At 43.0% G+C, this 25,252-nt stretch overlaps 1 protein-coding gene across 1 annotated transcript; it reads left to right on the top strand.

The window, feature by feature from the left end:
* Positions 1 to 599: 599 nt before the first annotated feature.
* LOC115152955 (UBA-like domain-containing protein 1) lies at positions 600 to 21,388 on the top strand. Its single transcript, XM_029697903.1, has 3 exons — positions 600 to 916; positions 1,557 to 1,616; positions 19,364 to 21,388. Exons 1-3 carry the CDS (start codon positions 809 to 811, stop codon positions 19,688 to 19,690), a joined length of 495 nt encoding a protein of 164 aa, XP_029553763.1. The 5' UTR covers positions 600 to 808; the 3' UTR covers positions 19,691 to 21,388.
* Positions 21,389 to 25,252: the final 3,864 nt, after the last annotated feature.

Here is a 25,252-nt window from a genome sequence, read left to right on the forward strand (position 1 = left end):
GTATATATATAATAAATGTATTATAAAGTATTCACAATACAAAACACAGATATAATTGGTATATGACAGCATTTAACAAGTAATTTATAAACGTGTAATAAATGATTTAAAGACTGCATATAGACAATCTAGGTTGTGCTGCGTGGTGTTGACACCTTTAGTCACCTCACTAAAGAAATGCGAAGACACGACGCTTCTGAATGTGGGCTATATTAAATACACCCGTGAATAGACTCTCCCTAATGTAATTGTGGAAGTTTTGTTTACCATATTTGGCAAGATAGTGACACAGCGCGCATGGGAATTGGACAGGACCGGCTGTCATTCACAAAATTCTACCCCCTGGAACTTTACAAACAAAGCATTGACTCATGGGACTTGTAGTCCAAAACAAACAAATATAATAGATCCTCATTTTTGGGAACATAATCCTCTCATATTTGACCTTACTATTTTATATTTTCATGAACATGTGAACGGTCTAGATTCTAAGCATTTCTATATTATTTTTTTCAATGTACTGACAATTCCTGTCTTGTGATTCGAGAACATGGAATAATTCATCAAGGCCCCCTATTTATGGCAGGACTTTTGCGGCATACAAATCCCATTTGCAGTGCTTTCTCTTCACTGGCTGCCGGCTGGCGTCACTCAAGGGGCACTACTGCTCCTACAGTAAATATTTGTGTTTTCTCAACCGGTTGTGATGGTGAACGACTGAGACCGAAAAGAGAGGAATAAAACCACGAATATCGAAGTCTAGACAGAATACTACGAGACGCGAGTAGGAATAAAGCTTCAGCGCAAAATGGATGAGCTCAAACACCAAGTAATGATAAACCAGTTCGTCTTGACAGCGGGTTGTGCTGCAGATCAGGCAAAGCAGCTTTTGCAAGCAGCACATTGGCAATTTGAGGTAAGGGGTTAGCTACGATCAGTAGCGAGATGGCTTGCTAATGTTTATGTTTGACTGCGTATGTGACAGACAGTAAATGTAGTTTTGAACGGGCTGCCATGTTCATTGTTGTTGGTCATGGCCGAAAATCGATGTTGTACAAGAACAGTCGAAGAGAAAGATCAGTATCAACACCTAAACTCAACTTCTAACATGTCTTTATTTGTATTTTTTTATCGAATTGTGCTATTGTATTTGTGCTTTATAAATATCCGTAGTATCCATTAAGTACGGCTGGAATGGGAAACGTTTACCCAGTCAATATCCAATTATAGTTTACTCTAGAGATGAAATGAACCTGTTCCCATGCAGTGGTTAGGCGAGGCTGGAAAATGCAATTATGCAATGAAGACAACCGTTCGTTTGTTTTGACTGCACATGATTGTTTAGTCTGCACAGAAAAGTGAAATAGATTTTCACATCACATTTGATTCAGCTCCATTGTTTATGTGCTGAATGTTTTTGTAAACACACAGTGTAATGACATAAACCTCTAAACAACATGTATTTATATTGATTTATTTGAAATATACACGTTCATTGTTCTATGTTTTAGAGTCTAAATGTAATTGATGAAATGATATTTGATTTTTTATTTTAGACTGCCCTCAGTGCCTTTTTTCAAGAAACGAATATTCCATACGGTCACCATCATCAAATGGTGAGTATGGGCTCCGTATCTGAATGCAGTCCACTCTTCACCTTAATCTTTTTTTAATATGACGCTGTTATTTCTTTTTAACAGTGTCAATAGTAGTATGGCAGAATTTCTCTTAGTTAATGAATGACTTACTTAGAAAACGATAATTATGATGTAGCAACAATAACAAAGCACATGTCGGCCATGTGTGGTCGAGGTCGGGTCTCAGTAAACAGAGGCATGCTTGCAGCAGCAGCCAGGTTCCGTTCAGCCAGCACAGGCTGCGTTCGATCACAACGTTGGTGATCATGGAATGGACAGAGGAAAGTTGCAGATGGATTGGAAGAATATGTCGGTGATATGTGGACTGCATAGTGGTGGATACACGTGAACGGATTTCACATTCTGTGTGCCACATACACCATATAATGTAACACAGTCCACAAATGGAGACACCAGGTAATGTGATTTCCCAGGAAAGGACAGCCAGTCCCTGCTGCTGCAGTTGTCTCCATTTGTCGGACTATGTTACATCATTATGTGTTGTTCTAAGCGTATTACATGTGTAAAGCAATAGAGGAAACAACATCTCGAGCATAACATTGTCAGTCAGTCCCTTGTTATGGTTTTGTAAGCACTACTCTGCCCACTCAGTGGCACATAGGCCTTTGTGTTGAGCAGCATGTCATGGCAGGATTTAGCAACAGCTGCGTCCTGGGACACACCATAGAGGAGGATTTGGGGAAATGTTGATCAGTTTGAAGCTGAGCAGACGCCCATCGCTGTGTTTGTCCAGATTCTCTCTGTCAGGTGGCCTCACCACGCTAGTGAACATTTTAGTGTTCATGCTGCTGTGTGAATGCAATGATTGGTATCAGATATAGGTTTTATTGGGGTGCATGGCATGATGCTTACAGTACAACACTGTTTATTTAAGCTGGCGAATATGGTGTTTTACCTGAAGCTTTAGTGATTGAAAATACAACACTGTAGGAGTGATTCAACCGAGACCTGATGACATCGATTGGCTGTGCAGAAACAATACGTCTACCTTCCAACCTTTTTTAGCCTGTATGTGTGTCACCTGAAATGACTTTTTTATTTAGTAAGTCAACATTCATGCAGATATAGGTGAACCTGGGTCGTATACTTGCATTTGTGTACAGTAGCCTGTATCATATCAGTAGGGGGGATTTCATATCCATAGACACAGAATAATGACCCTCCGTCTCAATACAGAACAGTTTGCTCTGTGTCTGTGTGTGTGTGTGGTAGTCTACTTCATGGCAGGCTGCAGCCATTGGCAACCCCCTGGAGCCTGTATGTGTGGCTTGGCTATAGAGACTTAATCCACTTTGCTCCAGTCTTTCCTCTGACTGACACACTTTATAGTGATTGACAGACCTGATGGATACAGCTAAAGCTCCGTAAAGGAAACCGGCATAAACCAGGTCCTGAGCAACTGTACTGAACATTAACCATGTCAATGCTCTACAGTACAATACACATGAATATAAATCTACCCCTAACATGAATGGTAAGATACTTAGCTATGTGTTTGCATGTAGTGTTCTAATGTACGCTAACCTCTTGTCCTCAAGCAGGTGGATTTCTCTATTCTATGCTCATGAATTCACATAAATGTTTATCCTCAGTATGAGATGATGACTGTTCCAGAGTATACTATAAAATATTATCTTTATTAATTCTTTCCTTTAGCTAAGTCTAAATCATATTTACCCTAGCATCAACACATTCTACTTATGAGCTTTTTCCAGCTGGAGTTTGATCACCAATTAAATATGAACTGGTCCCAGTAGCGGCATGCAGCAGCCCCTGTCTCTTCTTGCATAATGTTGTGAAAGGTGGGAGATTTAGCCTAACTTAAGCTTTTTATTATTTTTTCAGCAGCTATTACAAAGCTAGAGGAGTGCCCTTTCCCTGGCACAACGTAAACAAACGTTAAGCTTTGCACAGACACAGATTTGATGGGTGTGTGTTTGTGTGTGTGTGTGTACACAATCTTTTTTTCAGAGAGCATAACAGGCTTCAAAGGAGTCGTGTTTATTGGACAGAATACTAATGAAGCATCCTCTGTTTGACAACACAAAGACTAATGGGCGTGAAGCAGACCCTTTACTGTGGACTTCAGTTCTGTGAGCCTGTTACTGATGTAAGGGGCTTAGTTAAAGCCTGTAGTTAAAGTGAGACTTAGCCTAGCCGTGGTGGAGTTAGGAGCCTACTACTCAGTGAGGAGCTTAGGACCGAAGTAGCCTTTCTGGTACAGATCTAGGATCAGCTTTCCCTCCCTAAATTCTAACCTTAACCATCAGATGGACTAGAGACCTATAGACCTTCCAAATCAGTGGCGAGGGGAAATGTACTCCTAAACTCCTGCCGGCTGCCTGGGTAGATTCCCTCCCTCCCCTCCACCCTGCTCCCCCAGCCCCTCCCTACTCTCTTCCCTGCTCCGCCTGCCCCTCCTTACCCTCCATCCTCCCTGCCCTCCCCCCTGTCGCACCCTGGCTGTCTCTTCCCCCCGCCCTTCCCTGTACTCCTCTCTGCCCTCGCCCCTTCCTGTCCCTCCTGACCCAGCGGTCCTCAGAGGCTAGCGTATGCTCAGCCATGTTTAGGTTTTCCTCTTTGTTGTGTCTGCTCGGCTCTCCCCTCCGCAGTTTCCCTCTCCACACACTATCTGCCCATACAAACAGTGCCACCGCAACACATTCCAATAGGAAGCCAGACTCCGGCTGTTCCAAATGGACTCTTTCAGAGCAGCAGGGGCCAGCTAGGCTGCAGACACAGAGCTAACTATCTGGCTGTGTTTTGGGCCTAGACCGTGGTCACACTGCACCTCTATGAGGGTGTGAGCTGGGGGACTTTCTGAATAGACAGAGGTCACACTGCACCTCTATGAGGGTGTGAGCTGGGGGACTTTCTGAATAGGAGGTGGTGAAACCACCCACTCTTTGAAGTGTGTGTGTGTGTGTGTGTTGTTGTTGTTGACTGGTGGCCTTGCTGGAGAGTGGAACTGAAAGTAACTTCTCTTATCTCTATCTGGGCCTTACAGCTGTAGTAAAGTGAATGGAGCATCATGTGACCTGGGAGAAGGAAGTAGGCTGGCTTTCACTACAGCACATGTGACTGATCACTAACCTAGAGAACCAGCTACAGTAACAACCAGGAAATATAGTTGTGGTAGAGTAGTGTGTAATAATGTATTGTATTGTAGATATATTGTGGTAGAGTAGTGTGTAATAATGTATTGTAGATATGTTGTGGTAGAGTAGTGTGTAATAATGTATTGTATTGTAGATATGTTGTGGTAGAGTAGTGTGTAATAATGTATTGTAGATATGTTGTGGTAGAGTAGTGTGTAATAATGTGTTGTATTGTAGATATGTTGTGGTAGAGTAGTGTGTAATAATTAGAGGTCGACCGATTATGATTCTTCAACGCCGATACCGATTTATTGGAGGACCAAAAAACCGCCGGTACCGATTAATCTGACGATTTACTTTTTATTTATTTATTTATTTGTAATAATGACAATTACAACAATACTGAATGAACACTTATTTTAACTTAATATAGTACATCAATAAAATCAATTTACCCTCAAATAAATAATGAAACATGTTCAATTTGGTTTAAATAATGCAAAAACAAAGTGTTGGAGAAGAAAGTAAAAGTGCAATATGTGCCATGTAAGAAAGCTAACGTTTAAGTTCCTTGCTCAGAACATGAGAACAAATGAAAGCTGGTGGTTCCTTTTAACATGAGTCTTCAATATTCCCAGGTAAGCAGTTTAAGGTTGTAGTTATTATAGGAATTATAGGACTATTTCTCTCTATACGATTTGTATTTCATATACCTTTGACTATTGGATGTTCTTATAGGCACTTTAGTATTGCCGGTGTAACAGTATAGCTTCCGTCCCTCGCTCCTACCTGGGCTCGAACCAGGAACACATCGACAACAGCCACCCTCGTAGCAGCGTTACCCATGCAGAGCAAGGGGAACAAACACTCCCAAGTCTCAGAGCGAGTGACGTTTGAAACGCTATTAGCGCGCACCTGCTAACTAGCTAGCCATTTCATATCGGTTACACCAGCCTAATCTTGGGAGTTGACAGGCTTGAAGTCATAAACAGCGCAATGCTTGAAGAATTGTGAAGAGCTGCTGGCAAAACGCTCAATGGTGCTGTTTGAATGAATGCTTACGAGCCTGCTGCTGCCTGCCACCGCTCAGTCAGACTGCTCTATCAAATAGCAAATCATAGACTTAATTATAACATAATAACACACAGAAATACGAGTCTTTCATCATTAATATGGTCGAATCCGGAAACTATCATTTCGATAAAACCAAAAGTTTATTATTTCAGTGAAATACGGAACCGTTCCATATTTTATCTAACGGGTGGCATCCCTAAGTCTGTGTGTGTGTGCTGTACCTGCGGGTGTGTGTGTGTGTGTATGTGTGTCTGTATGCGTGTGTACTGTGCCTGTATGTGTGTGTATGTGTGTCTGTATGCGTGTGTACTGTGCCTGTGTGTGTGTGTGTGTGTACTGCACCTGTGTGTGTGTGTGTGCTGTACCTGTGTGTGTGTTTGTGTGTGTGTGCGCGCTGTTCCTCTGTGTGTGCGCTGTACCTGTGTGTGTGTGTGTGTGTGTGTGCGCTGTACCTGCGTGTGTGTGTGTGTGTGCGCGCGCTGTGTCTGTGTGTGTGTGTATGTGTGCTGTACCTGTATGTGTTCCTGTGTGTGCGCTGTACGTGTGTGTGTGTGTGTGTGTGTGTGTGTGTGTGTGTGTGTGTGTGTGTGTGTGTGTGCTGTACGAAACGTTTATTATTTCAGTGAAATACGGAACCGTTCCGTATTTTATCTAACGGGTGGCATCCATAAGTCTGTGTGTGTATGTGTGTCTGTATGCGTGTGTACTGTGCCTGTGTGTGTGTGTACTGCACCTGTGTGTGTGTATGTGTCTGTGTGTGGCGCTGTACCTGTGTGTGCGTGTGTGTGTGTTTGTGTGTGTGTGCGCGCTGTACCTGTGTTTGTGTGTGTGTGCGCTGTACCTGTGTGTGTTTGTGTGTGTGTGTGTGTGTGCTCTGTACCTGAATGTGTGTGTGTGCTGTATCTGTAAGTGTGTGCGTGTGTATGTGTTGTACCTGTGTGTGTGTGTGCTGTACCTGTGTGTGTGCGCTGTACCTGTGTGTGTGTACGTGTGTGTGTGTGTTTGTGTGTGTGTGCGCGCTGTACCTATGTGTGTGTGCGCGCTGTACCTATGTGTGTGTGCCTGTGTGTGTGCCTGTGTGTGTGCGTTGTGTGTGTGTGTGTGCTGTACCTGTGTGTGTGCACTGTACCTGTGTGTGTGTACGTGTGTGTGTGTGTTTGTGTGTGTGTGCGCGCTGTACCTATGTGTGTGTGCGCGCTGTACCTATGTGTGTGTGCCTGTGTGCGTTGTACGTGTGTGTGTGTGTGTGTGTGTGTGTGTGTGTGGATAGCCAGATCCAGTGTTCTGGGTGTGTTGCTCATGGTGTTGCTCATGGAAAAATGCAGAACAGCACGCTGGAACATGCTGAGCTCAGGACAAGCCTGTCTGGTACTGTGACACACCACACACAGACCCCACAGAGAAATACTATACACTCTGCATGGCCTGAACAGATGGTAAACTTGGAACTATGAGCAAAAATACACACACATATACACACAGTCCTGCTCCCACACACACCTGTCTTTCTCAATACGGGAAACACAGTGGATTTCAGTTCATTCTAATGGTATTTTTCCAGAGACAAAGTACAACTTTTTTCACCAGCCAGACAGACTGCCACAGACAAAGATGATCTGTGTTAGTAACTGAGGAGAATCATCTCTCGTCTCCAAATACTTCATCATCATTACCCTGTTATTACCCTATTCTACCCTGCTGGAAAACCAAAATTCAATACTCTGACTTTATTTTCCTCCCTTCCTTATTGCCTCACTTACTCTCCTCTCTTTTCTCTCCCTTCTTCCCTCCCTCCACCCTCGTTATCACACACTACTCTAACACAACATATCTACAATACAATACATTATTACACACTACTCTACCACTACATATCTACAATACAATACATTATTACACACTACTCTAACACAACATATCTACAATACAATACATTATTACACACTACTCTACCACTACATATCTACAATACAATACATTATTACACACTACTCTACCACAACATATCTACAATACATTATTACACACTACTCTACAACAATATATCTACAATACAATACATTATTACACACTACTCTACCACAACATATCTACAATACATTATTACACACTACTCTACCACAATATATCTACAATACAATACATTATTACACACTACTCTACCACAACATATCTACAATACAATACATTATTACACACTACTCTACCACTACATATCTACAATACAATACATTATTACACACTACTCTACCACAATATATCTACAATACAATACATTATTACACACTACTCTACCACAACATATCTACAATACAATACATTATTACACACAACTCTACCACAACATATCTACAATACAATACATTATTACACCACTACTCTACCACAACATATCTACAATACAATATTACACACTGCTCTACCACAACATATCTACAATACATTATTACACACTACTCTACCACAACATATCTACAATACATTATTACACACTACTCTACCACTACATATCTACAATACAACACATTATTACACACTACTCTACCACAACATATCTACAATACAACACATTATTATACACTACTCTACCACAGCATATCTACAATACAATACATTATTATACACTACTCTACCACAGCATATCTACAATACAATACATTATTACACACTACTCTACCACAACATATCTACAATACAATACAATACATTATTACACCACTACTCTACCACAACATATCTACAATACAATACATTATTACACACTACTCTACCACAACATATCTACAATACAATATTACACACTGCTCTACCACAACATATCTACAATACATTATTACACACTACTCTACCACAACATATCTACAATACAATACATTATTACACACTACTCTACCACTACATATCTACAATACAACACATTATTACACACTACTCTACCACAACATATCTACAATACAACACATTATTATACACTACTCTACCACAGCATATCTACAATACAATACATTATTACACACTACTCTACCACAACATATCTACAATACATTATTACACACTACTCTACCACAACATATCTACAATACAATACATTATTACACACTACTCTACCACAACATATATACAATACATTATTACACACTACTCTACCACAACATATCTACAATACAATACATTATTACACACTACTCTACCACAACATATCTACAGTACAATACATTGTTACACACTACTCTACCACAGCATATCTACAATACAACACATTATTACACACTACTCTACAAACACATATCTACAATACAATACATTATTACACCACTACTCTACCACAACCTATCTACAATACAACACATTATTACTAGAGGTCGACCGATTAATCGGAATGGCCGATTAATTAGGGCCGATTTCAAGTTTTCATAACAATCGGTATTTTTGGCCACCGATTTGCCGATTTTAAAAAAATAAAATAAAATAAAAAAATAAAAAAAAATCTAATTTTTTATTTTTTTTTTTATTATTATTTTTTTTACACCTTTTTTACACCTGGCCTTGGAGCTGGACTGGACACCGTGCCTGGAAGCTCCGGACCGTTGACCGTCGCCGGAGGTTGTGGACCGTCGCCGGAAGCTCCGGACTGGGGACCGTCGCCGGAAGCTCCGGACCGGGAACCGTCGCCGGAAGCTCCGGACCGGGAACCGTCGCCGGAAGCTCTGGACTGGGAATGCGCACTGGAGGCCTAGAGCATGGAGCCGGTACAGGTGGCACCGGACTGGTGACACGCACTTCAGGACGAATGCGAGGAGCAGGCATAGGACGTACCGGACTAGGGACACGCACTTCAGTGCGAGGAGCAGGCACAGGATGTACCTGACTGGGGAGGCGCACTGGAGGCCTGATGCGTGGAGCCGGCACAGGTGGCACCGGACTGGTGACACGGACTTCAGGGCGAGTGCGAGGAGCAGGCACAGGACGTACCGGACTGGGGACACGCACTTCAGGGCGAGTGTGAGGAGCAGGCACAGGACATACCGGACTGGGGACACGCACTGGAGGCCTGATGCGTGGGGCCGGCACAGGTTGCACCGGACTGGTGACACGCTCTTCAGGGCGAGTGCGAGGAGCAGGCACAGGACGTACCGAACTGGGGAGGCGCACTGGAGGCCAGATGCGTGGAGCCGACCCAGGTTTCACCAGACTGCTAACCGTATCTTCTGGTCGAATGTTGAGCAGAACACACTTGCACAACATCTCTCTCTCTCCTCCAACTTCTCCATTGCCTCCCTGACAGTCTCTGGCTCTTTCCGCGGCTCAGCTGCCAGCTCCATGTGCCCCCCCCCCCCCCAAAAAAAATATTGGGGTTTCTTTGGCTGTGGTTTGACAACACGCTCCTCCAGAGTTTGCCATTCGGGCTCTGGCACTCTCCTCGACCAGCCACCCCTTGTGCCCCCCCCAAAAAACTTGGGGTTGTCCTTGGGCTTTCTGTGGCCGCGAACCCTGGCGTCGTCGCTGTCCTCCATTATTACCTTCTGTCTGCTGCCAAGGAAGGGTTTCGCATCCACCCATCACTTCTTCCCATGTCCAAAACTCCTTTACCTGGTGAACACGCTGCTTGGTCCTGGTTTGTTGGGATATTCTGTCACGTTCTTGAAAATGATCGGACCAAGGCGCAGCGTGAGTATAGTTCCACATATTTATTTAAGTGAAACTAACAAAACAAAATAACAAAACTTACAAAGACCGTGAGGACGTAGTGCCCAAACACACTAGCAATCAATCAATATCCCACAAAACACAGGTGGGGAAATAGCTACCTAAATATGATCCCCAATCAGAGGCAACGATAAACAGCTGCCTCTAACTGGGAACCATATTAGCACCAACATAGAAATAGACATACTAGATCACCCCCTAGTCACACCCTGACCTACTACACCATAGAGAACCAAGGGCTCTCTATGGTCAGGGCGTGACAGATTCAAATGAAAGAGTCATTCGGAAATGCAAGTCATGACTCACGAGTCAGTTAAAAAGAGTCCGTGAACTGCACACTATTGTATATTATACTGTATATGACTATGGCCAGTGTCTTGTGAGAGACTCACGTATGGCCTTCTGTCAATTGAAAATGGTTGACTGAATCAGTCACTAGTTGTCAATTCTCCCCTCAGGGACCCCCAGCTGTTCCAGAGGTAGCTGACTTGATTCAGCTTGTCAATGAACACATAATAACACCTATGGAATTTAACAATATAATATGGCTGACCAGAATAAAAAACATTATGGTTCTTCAAAAGGATTTTCAGATTGAGAAAGGTTATTTTATAGAACCGTTCTCTATAAAGGTTCTAGAAAGAACCATACAAACGTGTTCTATATAGCCCCAAAAAGGTTTGTAGCCATAGCGAAACCCTTTTTTGGTGCAGTATAGAACCTTTTATTAATGGTTCTTTATAGAACTTTGGGAAAGGGTTCTTTATAGTACTATACAGGTTCCATTTAGAACCTTATCAGCATGGTTCTTTATATCAAAAAGGGTTCTGCTATGGTTACAAGCCAAAGAACCCCTATCTGGTACCTGAACCTTTATTTTTGTGTGTATCCATCACCACCAGATCTGTCTTCATCATAACAATGGGCCGTCCCCATGACAACGCCTCAGTGTTTGCCTATTTTAGAACACTCTCCTTCTAGAACAAATACACTCTCCCTCTAAATAATGGATGCTGTGGTCAGTAACATACATTTCTCTTAGTGTGTACATGCATGCATTTATGCACCTTTCTCATTTCAAGTGCACATGCCCCCAGTCGCCTCAGCCAATCGGACTTGATGCTTTGCCCTCACGCACTGTCCCAGCACCCATTTCAGCATTACCTGGCTGTGTCCTTCACAGACAGACAGGTCCTAATTTTTGTCTTCTGCCAGCCTGATCAAGTGACTATGGCTTTACAGCAGGCCGTAATGCTGTAGTCTGCAGCCTGCATAGCCCAGTGTGTGCTGCCTGGCTATGACTGAAAATAAACTGGACACAGACTAGTCCTCTGAGCATGTGCTTCCTTCCAGTCTGGATAAACATCAGCACCCTGTCACTGACTGCAAGGTTGAGGACAGACAGACAGACCTCTACAGACACTGACTGCAAGGTTGAGGACAGACAGACCTCTACAGACAAGGAGTGTGTTGCAGCCTCTACACTGAGCACCGATCCGTTTCCCTATGGATCAGTGTGTGTGTGTGTGTGTGTGTGTGTGTGTGTGTGTCTAGGAGTGAATGTATGTGAGTGAGAAGCGCATATGTGAGCTCAGCAGTAAGAAAATCTGGGGTGGTCCATTTAGCGTAGCAGTGTTACATACTAGTGGTGCTAGGGACAGCTGTATGTTCACCCGCAATTGCTAATAACCCATCCACAACCGCCTGACTATATGTGATAAAGTGAAAATTTCAGGCCCACACCCGTCTCTAAACCGCTAATATAGAAAATGCGCTGTAGGCTACAGTCAGACGGCGGAATGATTTTTTTGACAGGGTGCAGAATTGAATCTTTCTTAATATATCATTTCTGACATTTTGGTAGGCTATTTGTTAGTCAGCTTGTCTATAATTAGATACATGCAGCTTCTCTCCTGTCATTATATGTTGCCCTAGAAGACTAAATAAACCCTCACGAGAATAATGTTATAAATCGATATAATGAATCGCTTCAATCTAGTTGAAATCAGTAAAAAAGTTTCTGTCATCTCAGCTTCTTTGGGGCTCCCAAGTGGCACAATGGTTTAAGGCACTGCATTTCAGGGCAAAATTGCAACACTACAGTCCCTGGTTCAAATCCAGGCTGAATCACATCTTCCTGTGATTGGGAGTCCCCTTTTCTGGCAGCATTGTCCGGGTTTGGCTGGGGTAGGCTGTCATTGTAAACAAGAATTTGTTCTTAACTGGCTTGCCAAGTTACATATATAGGATAAATACAGTTATTTCTTGGAGCAAAGATGTTTAGGGACCGGGGCGGGAAACAGGAAAGATTTTTCTGCGCAAAATGTCCAAATTACTTCAGTTTGACGGTTGTAAGGAAATAGAAAGCTGTGAAATCGACCCAACATGTTTCTGATCAGATTTCAGTTCGGCTTGGATGCACATTTTATGTGTATGAAATACTATCAGCTTTTATGATGCTGATAAAGACAGCACCTCTACAGACGGTCCCTAACTGCACATTCACATTCTATCAAGATGCTGATACAAAGAAATCATATTTCTCCACTCCTGTTCACAAGTCAAAATTTTGCCTACATTTGGTGTATAATTTTACTGCAATGAAGGGTTATTAATTCTGCAGGAGTTAATATTAAGGCTATGTGAGAGGTTATAGGCCAATAGTCAGTGTCCAGATTTCAGTTTCCATTTAACCCATCTCAAAAATAGACTACAGTTCGCTTGACATCCCATAGGCCTATTTGAAGTCCCCATCTTGTGACTGGAATTTGTATAGCGCCTCACAATCATCACCAAATCTTTCCCAAACATTACTTTTCTGGCCCTCGCTTCTCTTTTTTTTCAACTTTCCATTTTGCAGCTATTTGCCTCCGTGGATTGACGGTAACTTTTTCTGACTGTTCCCAAAAGCGATTGGTTTGTAGGCTATTTGGCGGGAGTACAGTTAGGCCCTAAAGCTTAGGGTAATGCACTAATGCCAGCTAGCCTAAAATAAAGAAAAACCTCAATGTAGCTTATAGATATAAATTGCACAACAATGATACATTTATGGATTTTTCAAGGTATTGTTTTCTCTTTACTCAACCCGCCCTTCATCCACACTATTTCATGACCCTCCCTAAACTGTGGGTTATGAGTCAACACGCGTATCACTATTTCGATACCTAAGTAGAGGAAATAGGGAGGAAGTAGAGGGGTTAACCAGGAAGTAGAGGGGGTAACCATGAAGGACAGGACGTTTCCTCTTGCTGCAGGGTGTCTGTGTGCATACATGGCATGTATTTTGTTATAGGCAAACAGTGTTGTGTAGACACAGTACTCGTGGCCCATTCTCAAAATTAGCATTCATCGTCACAAGTTGGGCTATTCTTGTTTACCTCCGGTCCTGCCGTTGGGAGTTGAAGGCTGTGTAACGTCTTGTTGTTGAGGTCAGGAATAGACAGTAGTCTATAATAATAATATCGATGTGGAGTAAAGGAAACTGGCCCTGGAACAACCAGGCCTCTGGGAGTGAGATGCTGTGTGTTGTTGTTCCAACACTCTGAGGAGTGTGTTATGAAGACAGTGTGTTATGAAGACAGTGTTTACGTCTGCCTGGCCTGGCTCCTGAACTGCAGGGAGGTGATGGTTGGCTGGTGTTGTTTTTGGGAGGGTAGGGGGTTGTACTGTAGATGTTGTGACATTGTCTTCACCCCCACAACTATCATCTTCACTGAAGGAGTTACTACCAGAGATGGCGCCGTGACAATGGGGTGGGAGGATGGGGGTTGGCAGAGAGATATGTCAGGGCACTGCTAACAGGATGTGAGGTTGTGGAGAGGCTGAACCCAAACACAGGTTGTTAGGAACCAAACAGAGAGAAGGGTGGGAGGAATGTCGTCAGGATCCTCAGGGAGAGAGAGGACGGGATTCCCCTACATTCCCCTCTATTTTGGACCGACCATATACAGGCTTAGATACAGGCCTCCTCATCCTGGATGCAGTGATGGTGTGTAACATATAGTGATGGTGTGTAACATATAGGGATGGTGTGTAACATATAGTGATGGTGTGTAACATATAGTGAGGGTGTGTAACATACAGTGATGGTGTGTAACATATAGTGATGGTGTGTAACATATAGGGATGGTGTGTAGCATATAGGGATGGTGTGTAACATACAGTGATGGTGTGTAACATATAGTGATGGTGTGTAACATATAGTGATGGTGTGAACATATTGGGATGGTGTGTAACATATTGGGATGGTGTGTAACATACAGTGATGGTGTGTAACATACAGTGATGGTGTGTAACATATAGGGATGGTGTGTAACATATAGGGATGGTGTGTAGCATATAGGGATGGTGTGTAACATACAGTGATGGTGTGTAACATACAGTGATGGTGTGTAACATATAGTGATGGTGTGTAACATACAGTGATGGTGTGTAACATACAGTGATGGTGTGTAACATACAGTGATGGTGTGTAACATATAGTGATGGTGTGTAACATATTGGGATGGTGTGTAACATATTGGGATGGTGTGTAACATACAGTGATGGTGTGTAACATATAGTGATGGTGTGTAACATACAGTGATGGTGTGTAACATATAGTGATGGTGTGTAACATATAGTGATGGTGTGTAACATATAGGGATGGTGTGTAACATACAGTGATGGTGTGTAACATACAGTGATGGTGTGTAACATATAGGGATGGTGTGTAACATACAGTGATGGTGTGTAACATACAGTGATGGTGTGTAACATATAGTGATGGTGTGTAACATATAGTGATGGTGTGTAACATATAGGGATGGTGTGTAACATACAGGGATGGTGTGTAACATACAGGGATGGTGTGTAACATACAGTGATGGTGTGTAACATACAGTGATAGTGTGTAGCATATAGGGATGGTGTGTAACATACAGTGATGGTGTGTAACATATAGGGATGGTGTGTAACATACAGTGATGGTGTGTAGCATATAGGGATGGTGTGTAACCTACAGTGATGGTGTGTAACATACAGTGATAGTGTGTAACATACAGTGATGGTGTGTAACATACAGTGATGGTGTGTAACATACAGTGATGGTGTGTAACATACAGTGATGGTGTGTAACATATAGGGATGGTGTGTAACATACAGTGATGGTGTGTAACATATAGGGATGGTGTGTAACATACAGTGATGGTGTGTAGCATATAGGGATGGTGTGTAACATACAGTGATGGTGTGTAGCATATAGGGATGGTGTGTAACATACAGTGATGGTGTGTAACATACAGTGATGGTGTGTAGCATATAGGGATGGTATGTAACATACAGTGATGGTGTGTAGCATACAGTGATGGTGTGTAACATACAGTGATGGTGTGTAACATATAGGGATGGTGTGTAACATACAGTGATGGTGTGTAACATATAGGGATGGTGTGTAACATACAGTGATGGTGTGTAGCATATAGGGATGGTGTGTAACATACAGTGATGGTGTGTAACATACAGTGATGGTGTGTAGCATATAGGGATGGTGTGTAACATACAGTGATGGTGTGTAACATATAGTGATGGTGTGTAACATAACTGTATGTTACACACCATCACTGTAAGTCACAAACCATCACTATATTATATACAGTATGTACAAGAACAGTGTCAATAACAATATCAATGATAGATGAGGTAGTTATATGCATACAATCAGGGGTAAAGTGGCTGAGCAGCAGGATAAAAACAACAATAGTAGCAACAACGTATGGTGTGTGTTAGGAGAGAGTCATTTGAATAGAGGCACTGCAGATTGTTCTGATGACTGGTCCGTCCGAACCTCGCATGAACAAGGAAATCTATATTCGGAGAGCCTGTTTCTGTCCTACCCTTGACTTTGATGCAGGGCATCTGATGCCCATGGCCTCTTCGTTGCAAAACTCCCTGATCTTCTCAAAAAGATAAGTTTGTCTAGCTGTGTCCAGTCCAGGCGGTGCTTGTACAGGCAGACCATCTATGGGAGGAAGGATGTCAGCGTTGCGCAGCAGCTGAAACCTGGTCCTGACAGTCTGAATGCTCCTTGGTGACAGCAACACCAGGCTTCAGAGCATTGAAGCTGTAAAACAGGGAATAACAGAAAGACATTACAACCTTGAACTACATCAATTCACCTCCCAAGTTTAGATCGGAAGAATAACCTCATACAATTCAATGAAAATTATATTCACCTGAAGTGCTGGTACTGCTTCAACTGTGGCAGCGACCTTAAGTACGGAGTCAGGTGTTGTTGCCAGCCATAGCTTTCCACCAGCACCGTACCATCCTCCAGTCCAACCAGCTGTGGGATGTTGACCCCGTCACAGTGCTGTTCTTCACAACAGCAGCAATCTCAGACAAAGTGTTGACTCTGGTCTTCCTGATGCGCTGCTTGGGGAGGCCGAAGCACCAGTCGGGGGCAAACTTGGTGTGGCTTGTGATCAGGAAATGAAGGTCCAGACTGTGAGCTTGTGCATGGTCCGCCAGGCACAATACGAGAGCACAAACTTGTTCTTGTTTTGGCCACTGCAGTTATCACAATTCTGGTCCACACGTGTTTCCCCAACTGCCTTTGCTGGATGACATGCCTTCATCAATTAAGTAGTTGACTTGTTGTGGTGTTCCTTCACAGCAGACACCAAACAAGCCACACTTGCAAGGAGTTAAAAAGTAGATGGGACTTGGCTGCATAGAGCAAGAAGGATAGTGCACCTGCAAACAACAAAATAACATTAAGATAAGTTAATGAAAAGAAAATGTAAAGTAAAACGTAATACCATTTTTTTAATGCATCATTATCAGGTAAGTTTAACTTACCTACAAATGTGCAGAGCAGCAGCACTGCATACAGAAACATCATCATGGAAACTGGAAGTTTAAATAATAACACACAGCCTGACTACACGCACCTTTTGGAAAATACAGAAATAATGTGAGATCAATAAAAGTAATGACAATCATGTTGGAGGTCAATTAAATAATAGAAACGTGTTGTTTATGCTTTACATACCAAGGTGTAACCTGTGCTTGCTTGGTCTTTTTCATGGGAGGCATTAGACCATTCTCCTTGTATGACTGGTGGAGGAGAGTCGGGTGTGTTCTACTGATGCTGAAAGACAAATTCCAGATACACATATTTTGGCATTATTATACAATAGATAGCCGTAATCACTGTCACACACACCTGGCTAACTTGATGGGTCATGTAATCATCTGGCAAAGTGGAGTCTTTTTTGTTCAGACATGGTAGCTAAACAATTAAGCATAATGCCAATCCATAGAGTACTAGCCATACAAACCGATTGTCATAGCTAGCTTGGCATTCTGAGATAACATTACTACACACAGATCATAGATGTAATGTTAGCTAGCGAGCCAGCCATCTAACGTCAGCTAGCTAGCTAACAGTACGCTTTAACTTGGTCTTTTGTTTATACCTGAAGCTAGCTAGCTAAACAATGAACCATAATCCCAATCCTTAGAGTACTAGCAATACAAACCGATTGTTGTAGCTAGCTAAAGTTAACCAAATAGGTTCCGGCTGCAACCCCTTTCATTAAATAAGACGTCCTGTATCATTTCCTTTTTGTTTGTACAGCTTGCTTGGCCCGTTGTTGTGTCACGTCACTCTGGTTCACACTGACCATAAGAATCATCTTAAACTTTAGCTCCCACCCAAACTCTGACCCTTTTACCCGCCCTAACAGAGCTGGTTAGGCTGTTTTCATGTTCTCCAGTGTTGGTGACTGTAATTGTTCTCCTGGCAACAATTTAATTACACTTTTTTGCCGTGTTTACTGACACCGGCCATATTCAACCGGTGTTGAGCGTGCGTAAATTCATCAGTTATTCTGCGCTCTGGCACACTCAGAAGAGAGTGCTCTGAAACAGTTGTTTGCCTTAACATTCTATTGAAATGGATACTTGCATAGTGGAGTCTTTTGTTACGTTTTACTACGCAATAAAAAACATTATAAGCAGCGTTAGACAGGTTTCCTAGACATACTGACCAGCTCAAATAGACAGAAGCGTGCTATATGGCAGACCAATCCAAACTCTCGGCGTATGGGGCGGCAGGTAGCCTAGTGGTTAGAGCGTTGGACTAGTAACCAAAAGGTTGAAAAATCGAATCCCTGAGCTGACAAGGTAAAAATCTGTCGTTCTGCCTCTGAACAAGGCAGTTAACCCACTGTTCCTAGGCCGTCATTGAAAATAAGAATTTGTTCTTAACTGACTTGCCTAGTTAAATAAAGGTAAAATAAATATCCAGCCCACTTGTTATCTCAGCCAATCATGGCTAGTGGGAAGGTTGCTTTCTTTTTCTGTGGCTTAACAAACAAGGCTTGTAATTTAACAATTTTACTCATATTTACAGATGGCAGGTAGCCTAGTGGTTAGAGTGTTGGGCCAGTAACCGAAAGGTTACTGGATTGAAATCCCGAGCTGACAAGGTCAAAATCTGTCATTCTGCCCCTGAACAAGGCAGTTAACCCACTGTTCCCCTGAACAAGGCAGTTAACCCACTGTTCCCCGGTAGGCTGTTGTTGTAAATAAGAATTTGTTCTTAAGTAACTTGCCTAGATAAATAAAAATTAAGGCAATTGAAAATTCACAAGGCATTTCTGCCCAAAAAAACGATTTAGATTTTAGAGTTCAAATGGCTCTCCTGTGAAGTATTGACCATGACATACGCCTAGTTTCCTGAAACGGGTCACACACGGTGATGGTGTGTCACACACAGTCACGTTTATGAACAGTGGGCTCCTCCTCGTTTGTCCCTCTAACATCTCTGTCTCTCTCCTTCAGATGTGCACCCCAGCTAACACACCGGCCACCCCACCCAACTTCCCTGACGCCCTCACCATGTTCTCCCGACTGAAGGCCTCAGAGAGCTTCACCACCAGCAGCCCCATGGCCTCCATGGCCACCTCTCCCCCTCCTCCACACGATTGCTGGGGTGTGCCACTGCCCCCCATGCCCATGAGTGGCCCACAGGGTCAGGGACTCTGGATTCAGGGGGAGCCCCCCTCACACCCCGCAGCCTGGCCCACGGGGGTCACCATTAACCCCCACACCCACCAACACCCGGCCACCGAACAGAAGGCGAGTGTGGCCATGGAGGCCGAGAGATGAGGGGCCAGGACTGGACGGCCCTTTGGGGAGGAAGGGAAAGGGAGGGATGGGTGAGGAGAAAAGGAAAGGTGAAGGTGTCTCTTTCCAATTGAGAATGGGAGGGTGGAAACAGAGACAGCTACATAAACCAAGAAAAACCAAGCAACTACATAATGTGGACATTTCAACAAGAGGTGGAGAAAATGATTCAAATAAGGAATCAAAAGTAAAACATTTAATGGAAAAAGCAGTGCACACACTTAGCAATAAGAGAGCAACTGAAATCTTTGTTAGTTTGTTTTTCTTCTCTCTCAGTAAATGTATAGATAAGACAAAGAAATGTATGGAACTAAAAGTAATCACCATCATGCTGATGTTTTCTGACAAGGCAGCAACTGTTTCGTCTCTTGTTCTTCTTCTTTTCTTTTTGTCTGTTCATCCAGTGTTTTCCCTCTACTGGGGACCTGTGATAAGAAGTGTTTGTGCTGCATGGAGAGATAATCTGTCCATCCAGTGTTTTCCCTCTACTGGGGACCTGTGACAAGAAGTGTTTGTGCTGCATGGAGAGAGAGAATCTGGCAGTGTAATGTTTTACTCTAGTATTCTCAACATCTGTCTGTGTGCAGTGTAACCGTCACACACACTTACACACTCAACTAGCGAGCAGAAGAAACAGTGACATAGTTTTCATTACCCATCGGAAGGTGGAACTCTTCTTACCTCACCTGGTGGTCACCTGACTTCTTTCAGCCTATCAGGGATTCTCAACTGTTTGACAATGCAGAACATTTTTTTAAACTGATTGTAATTTTTCAGCTCTGGTATTTTCTCATGATGATGACACTGTTCACTGCTATAGCTTTTCTTTCCAACGAAGGGTGATGCTTTACTATTAGCCTGTTCTGGAAGATACAACTGGCCACTAGAATGGTTATGCAGATTTGGGTATTATATAAAAATCATGGTTTGATATATTAAAGTTCATGTTTTTCTTGGTGGGAGGGATGGGCGGGGTTTTGGAGGATTTGAGAGTGGGCGGGATTTGTTTATGTTGTGTTTGGGAAGAGCCAATCGGAGAAGCTAAAAATAAATCTACAGAAAAAACAGACTACTATAAATACATTGACCATTTGTAAAGCAGAACTTGCCACTTTGCATGATGTATACTGTCTTGTAGCGAACACTTGAAACCGAGACGTGTTTCTGGCTGTTGGTGCAGGGGATATTACATGGTTTATCCCTCTGATTTATCATTTGTATAGCAGCATTATACAACTGGTTATGGTCACATGTGTACTGTGGTCCTGCCTATAGCAGATTATGTAAAGCATTGATTTAAGACAATATTCACATGCAGGGTCGGTCCCATTCAGTTTTGTTGTCCTTGGGTTATTTCAATTGAATAAAGAATATAAAATAAAACCCAGCTAGAAATCTTTGTTTATGTAAGTTCTTTTTTTAGGAAGAACATTTTCAGGAAAATATCATTATAATTCTGAGTAAACCATCTTAAATTTAACTAAAATAATGTTTCAGTTCATCCCTTTTCCATAATTTTTGTTTGAATCTGGGCATCTTGGGATGGCCTGTACCTGAATGGTTTCTCAGTGTATGTTTCCCCCTGTGTGACTGTATTACCATTCCCACAATATTTGTGGACTACCTGATAATTAACTTAGCATTTTTTGTGTTCCTAAATAAATATTGTATGTCGACCTACACAGTATGATCTCTCTTTAGTTGTGACTGAACTGAATGTAGCCATCAGCTGGTGAAAGATATAGAGATGGAGATAGATTTAGAGAAGAGATGGGTAGATATAGATAGAGAAAAGAGTTGGGGGAGAAAGGGTGAGTCAGCTTGGGTGAATTTAAATGTGTTAACCGTGACACAGAGAAGATTGGTGAATCCAAATCGACACGCCTGGCTACTCTAGAGAGGAACGGATTTAATCCACCAGTCCAGTGTCAGACCGAAGTACTCCTAAACTGACTACTGTCTGTCTGTTGATCCCTCCAGACTCCTAACTAGTTTAACCAGTAGACTTGTTTCCGTGCTGCTGTGCGGTTTGTTGCTAACCTTACTTTGCTACCTGCCAACTTTACAGTTTTTAGTTACCGTTTATATTTTTAGTTTTTCCCTCGCTCGACTTTTTTCATTCAACTTTTTCACCCCGGACGCTTTATCTGGACGCGGTTCGTCAGGACCTCCACCAGCCGAAGCTAAGTAGTAACAGTAACATGATGCCTTCTAATTGCTGTCGCTGTACTCATAACATACAAGAGAACGATCGCCTTATGGCGAGGATAGCTGTGCTGCAAGCCCAGCTTCGCAATTGTTAGGCAAGGGTAATTTAAGTGTGGGAAAGGATGAAACAGCGTCTGTGCACCCAGTAAGTACAGATAGTAGTATAAATCCCCTCGCACAGTCCCCGCAGCCGGACACTTTTCTCATGGCTTCTGGAAGGAAATGCTGTAGGAATACTCAACCGGTGTCGCTCATTCAGCCAACAGAAACTTTCAACCGGTTCTCCCCATTAAGCAACGGTTTGGAGTCAGACCAGCTCCCTGGTATACAGAAAATACCCGAGCTCTGAAGCAAGATTCCAGAAAATACAGAAATGGCGCTAAACCTAACTGGAAGTCTTCCAACTAGCTTGGAAAGACGGTACCGTGCAGAATCGACGAGCCCTCACTGCTACTATCGCAAAAAGCAGCATTCCCCAAGAGAGGATGGCTTTCACTTCAGCAGTGATAAATTCATGAACTTCTTTGACGAAAAGGTCATGATCATTAGAATGCAAATTACGGACTCCTCTTTAAATCTGCCTATTCCTCCAAAGCTCAGTTGTCCTGAGTCTACACAACACTGCCAGGACCTAGGATCAAGGGAGACACTCAAGGTTTTAATAATATATCTCTTGACACATTGATGAAAATAATCATGGCCTCTAAACCTTCAAGCTGCATACTGGACCCTATTCCAACTAAACTACTGAAAGAGCTGCTTCCTGTGCTTGGCCCTCCTATGTTGAACATAATAAATGGCTCTCTATCCACCGGATGTGTACCAAACTCACTAAAAGTGGCAGTAATAAAGCCTCTATTGAAAAAGCCAAACCTTGACCCAGAAAATATAAAAAACTATCGGCCAATATCGATTCTCCCATTCCTCTCAAAAAGTTTTGAAAAAGCTGTTGCGCAGCAACTCACTTCCTTCCTGACAAACAATGTATACGAAACGCTTCAGTCTGGTTTTAGACCCCATCATAGCACTGAGACTGCACTTGTGAAGGTGGTAAATGACCTTTGGCATCAGACCGAGGCTCTGCATCTGTCCTCGTGCTCCTAGACCTTAGTGTTGCTTTTGATACCATCCGATACCATGTGATCACCACATTCTTTTGGAGAGATTGGAAACCCAAATTGGTCTACACGGACAAGTTCTGGCCTGGTTTAGATCTTATCTGTCAGAAAGATATCAGTTTGTCTCTGTAGATGGTTTGTCCTCTGACAAATCAACTGTAAATTTTGGTGTTCCTCAAGGCTCCGTTTTAGGACCACTATTGTTTTCTATATATTTTACCTCTTGGTGATGTCATTCGGAAACATAATGTTAACTTTCACTGCTATGCAGATGATACACAGCTGTACATTTCGATGAAACATGGTGAAGCCCCAAAATTGCCCATGCTGGAAGCCTATGTTTCAGACATAAGGACGTGGATGGGGGAAAATGTTCTACTTTTAAACTCGGACAAAACAGAGATGCTAGTTCTAGGTCCCAAGAAACAAAGAGATCTTCTGTTGAATCTGACAATCTTGATGGTTGTACAGTCCTCTCAAATAAAACTGTGAAGGATGTCGGTGTTTGTCACTCGGGTTGTAGAATGGAGACCAAGACGCAGCGTGGATAGTGCTCATTCTTAATACTTTAATGAAGACACTTGACAGCAAAACAAGAACCACGACCAACAACAGTCCCATCAGGTACACTTAGACTAAACGGAAACAACTACCCACAAACCCCAAAGGAAAACAGGCTGCCTAAGTATAGCTTCCAATCAGAGACAACGAAAGACACCTGCCTCTGATTGGAAACCATACCCGGCCAAACATGGAAAAACAACACATAGAAATAGAAAACTAGAACACTCCCACATAGAAACACAAAACCCCAAAACCCACACAAAACAACCCCCTGCCACGCCCTGACCATTTTACTATGGCAAATTACCTCTTTACCTGGTCAGGACGTGACAGCGTTACTCTGGATCCTGATCTCTCTTTTAACGAACATATCAAGACTGTTTCAAGGACAGATTTTTTCCAACAACGTAACATTACAGAAATCAGGAACTTTCTGTCCAAAACTGATGCAGAAAAATGAATCCATGCTTTTGTCACTTCTAGGTTAGACTACTGCAATGCTCTACTTTCTGGCTACCCGGATAAAGCAATAAATACACTTCAGTTAGTGCTAAACACGGCTGCCAGAATCTTGACTAGAACCCCAAAATGTGATCATATTACTCCAGTGCTAGCCTCTCTACACTGGCTTCCTGTTAAGGCTAGGGCTGATTTCAAGGTTTTACTGCTAACCTACAAAGCATTACATGGGCTTGCTCCTACCTATCTCTCCGATTTGGTCCTGCCATACATATCTACATGTACGCTATGGTCACAAGACGCAGGCCTCCTTATTGTCCCTAGAATTCTAAGCCAACAGCTGGAGGCAGGGCTTTCTCCTATAGAGCTCCATTTTTATGGAATGGTCTGCCTATCCGTGTAAGAGACGTAGACTCGGTCTGAATCTTAGGTCTTTATTGAAGACTCACCTCTTCAGTAGGTCCTATGATTGAGTGTAGTCTGGTCCAGGAGTGTGAAGGTGAACGGTAAGGCACTGGAGCAACGAACCGCCCTTGCTATCTCTGCCTGGCCGGTTCCCCTCTCTCCACTGGGATTCTCTGCCTCTAACCTTATTACAGGGGCTGAGTCACTGGCTTACTGGTGCTCTTCCATGCCATCCCTAGGAGGGGTGCTTCACTTGAGTGGGTTGAGTCACTGACGTGATCTTCCTGTCCGGGTTGGCGCCCCCCCTTGGGTTGTGCCGTGGGGGAGATCTTCATGGGCTATACTCGGCCTTGTCTCAGGATGGTAGGTTGGTGGTTGGAGATATCCCTCTAGTGGTGTGGGGGCTGTGCTTTGGCAAAGTGGGTGGGGTTATACCCTGCCTGTTTGGCCCTGTCCGGGGGTATCGTCGGACGGGGCCACAGTGTCTCCCGACCCCTCCTGTCTCAGCCTGTCACGTCCTGGCCAGTATAAGGGTTAATTGTTATTGTAGTTTGGTCAGGACGTGGCAGAGGGTATTTGTTTTATATGGTTCGGGGTGGTGTTTTGGTAGAAGGGCGTTTGATTTAGTATTTCCGTGTTTTTTGGTTCATGGTCTATGTTTATGTATTTCTATGTGTAGTCTAGTGAGTGTGTTTCTATGGTTGGTTAATTGGGGTTGGGACTCTCAATTGAAGGCAGGTGTTTTCTCTTTGCCTTTGATTGAGAGTCCCATATATTAGGGTGTGTTTGT

Source organism: Salmo trutta, chromosome 18 (genome assembly GCF_901001165.1).
Source record: "Salmo trutta chromosome 18, fSalTru1.1, whole genome shotgun sequence".
NCBI lineage: Eukaryota > Metazoa > Chordata > Actinopteri > Salmoniformes > Salmonidae > Salmo > Salmo trutta.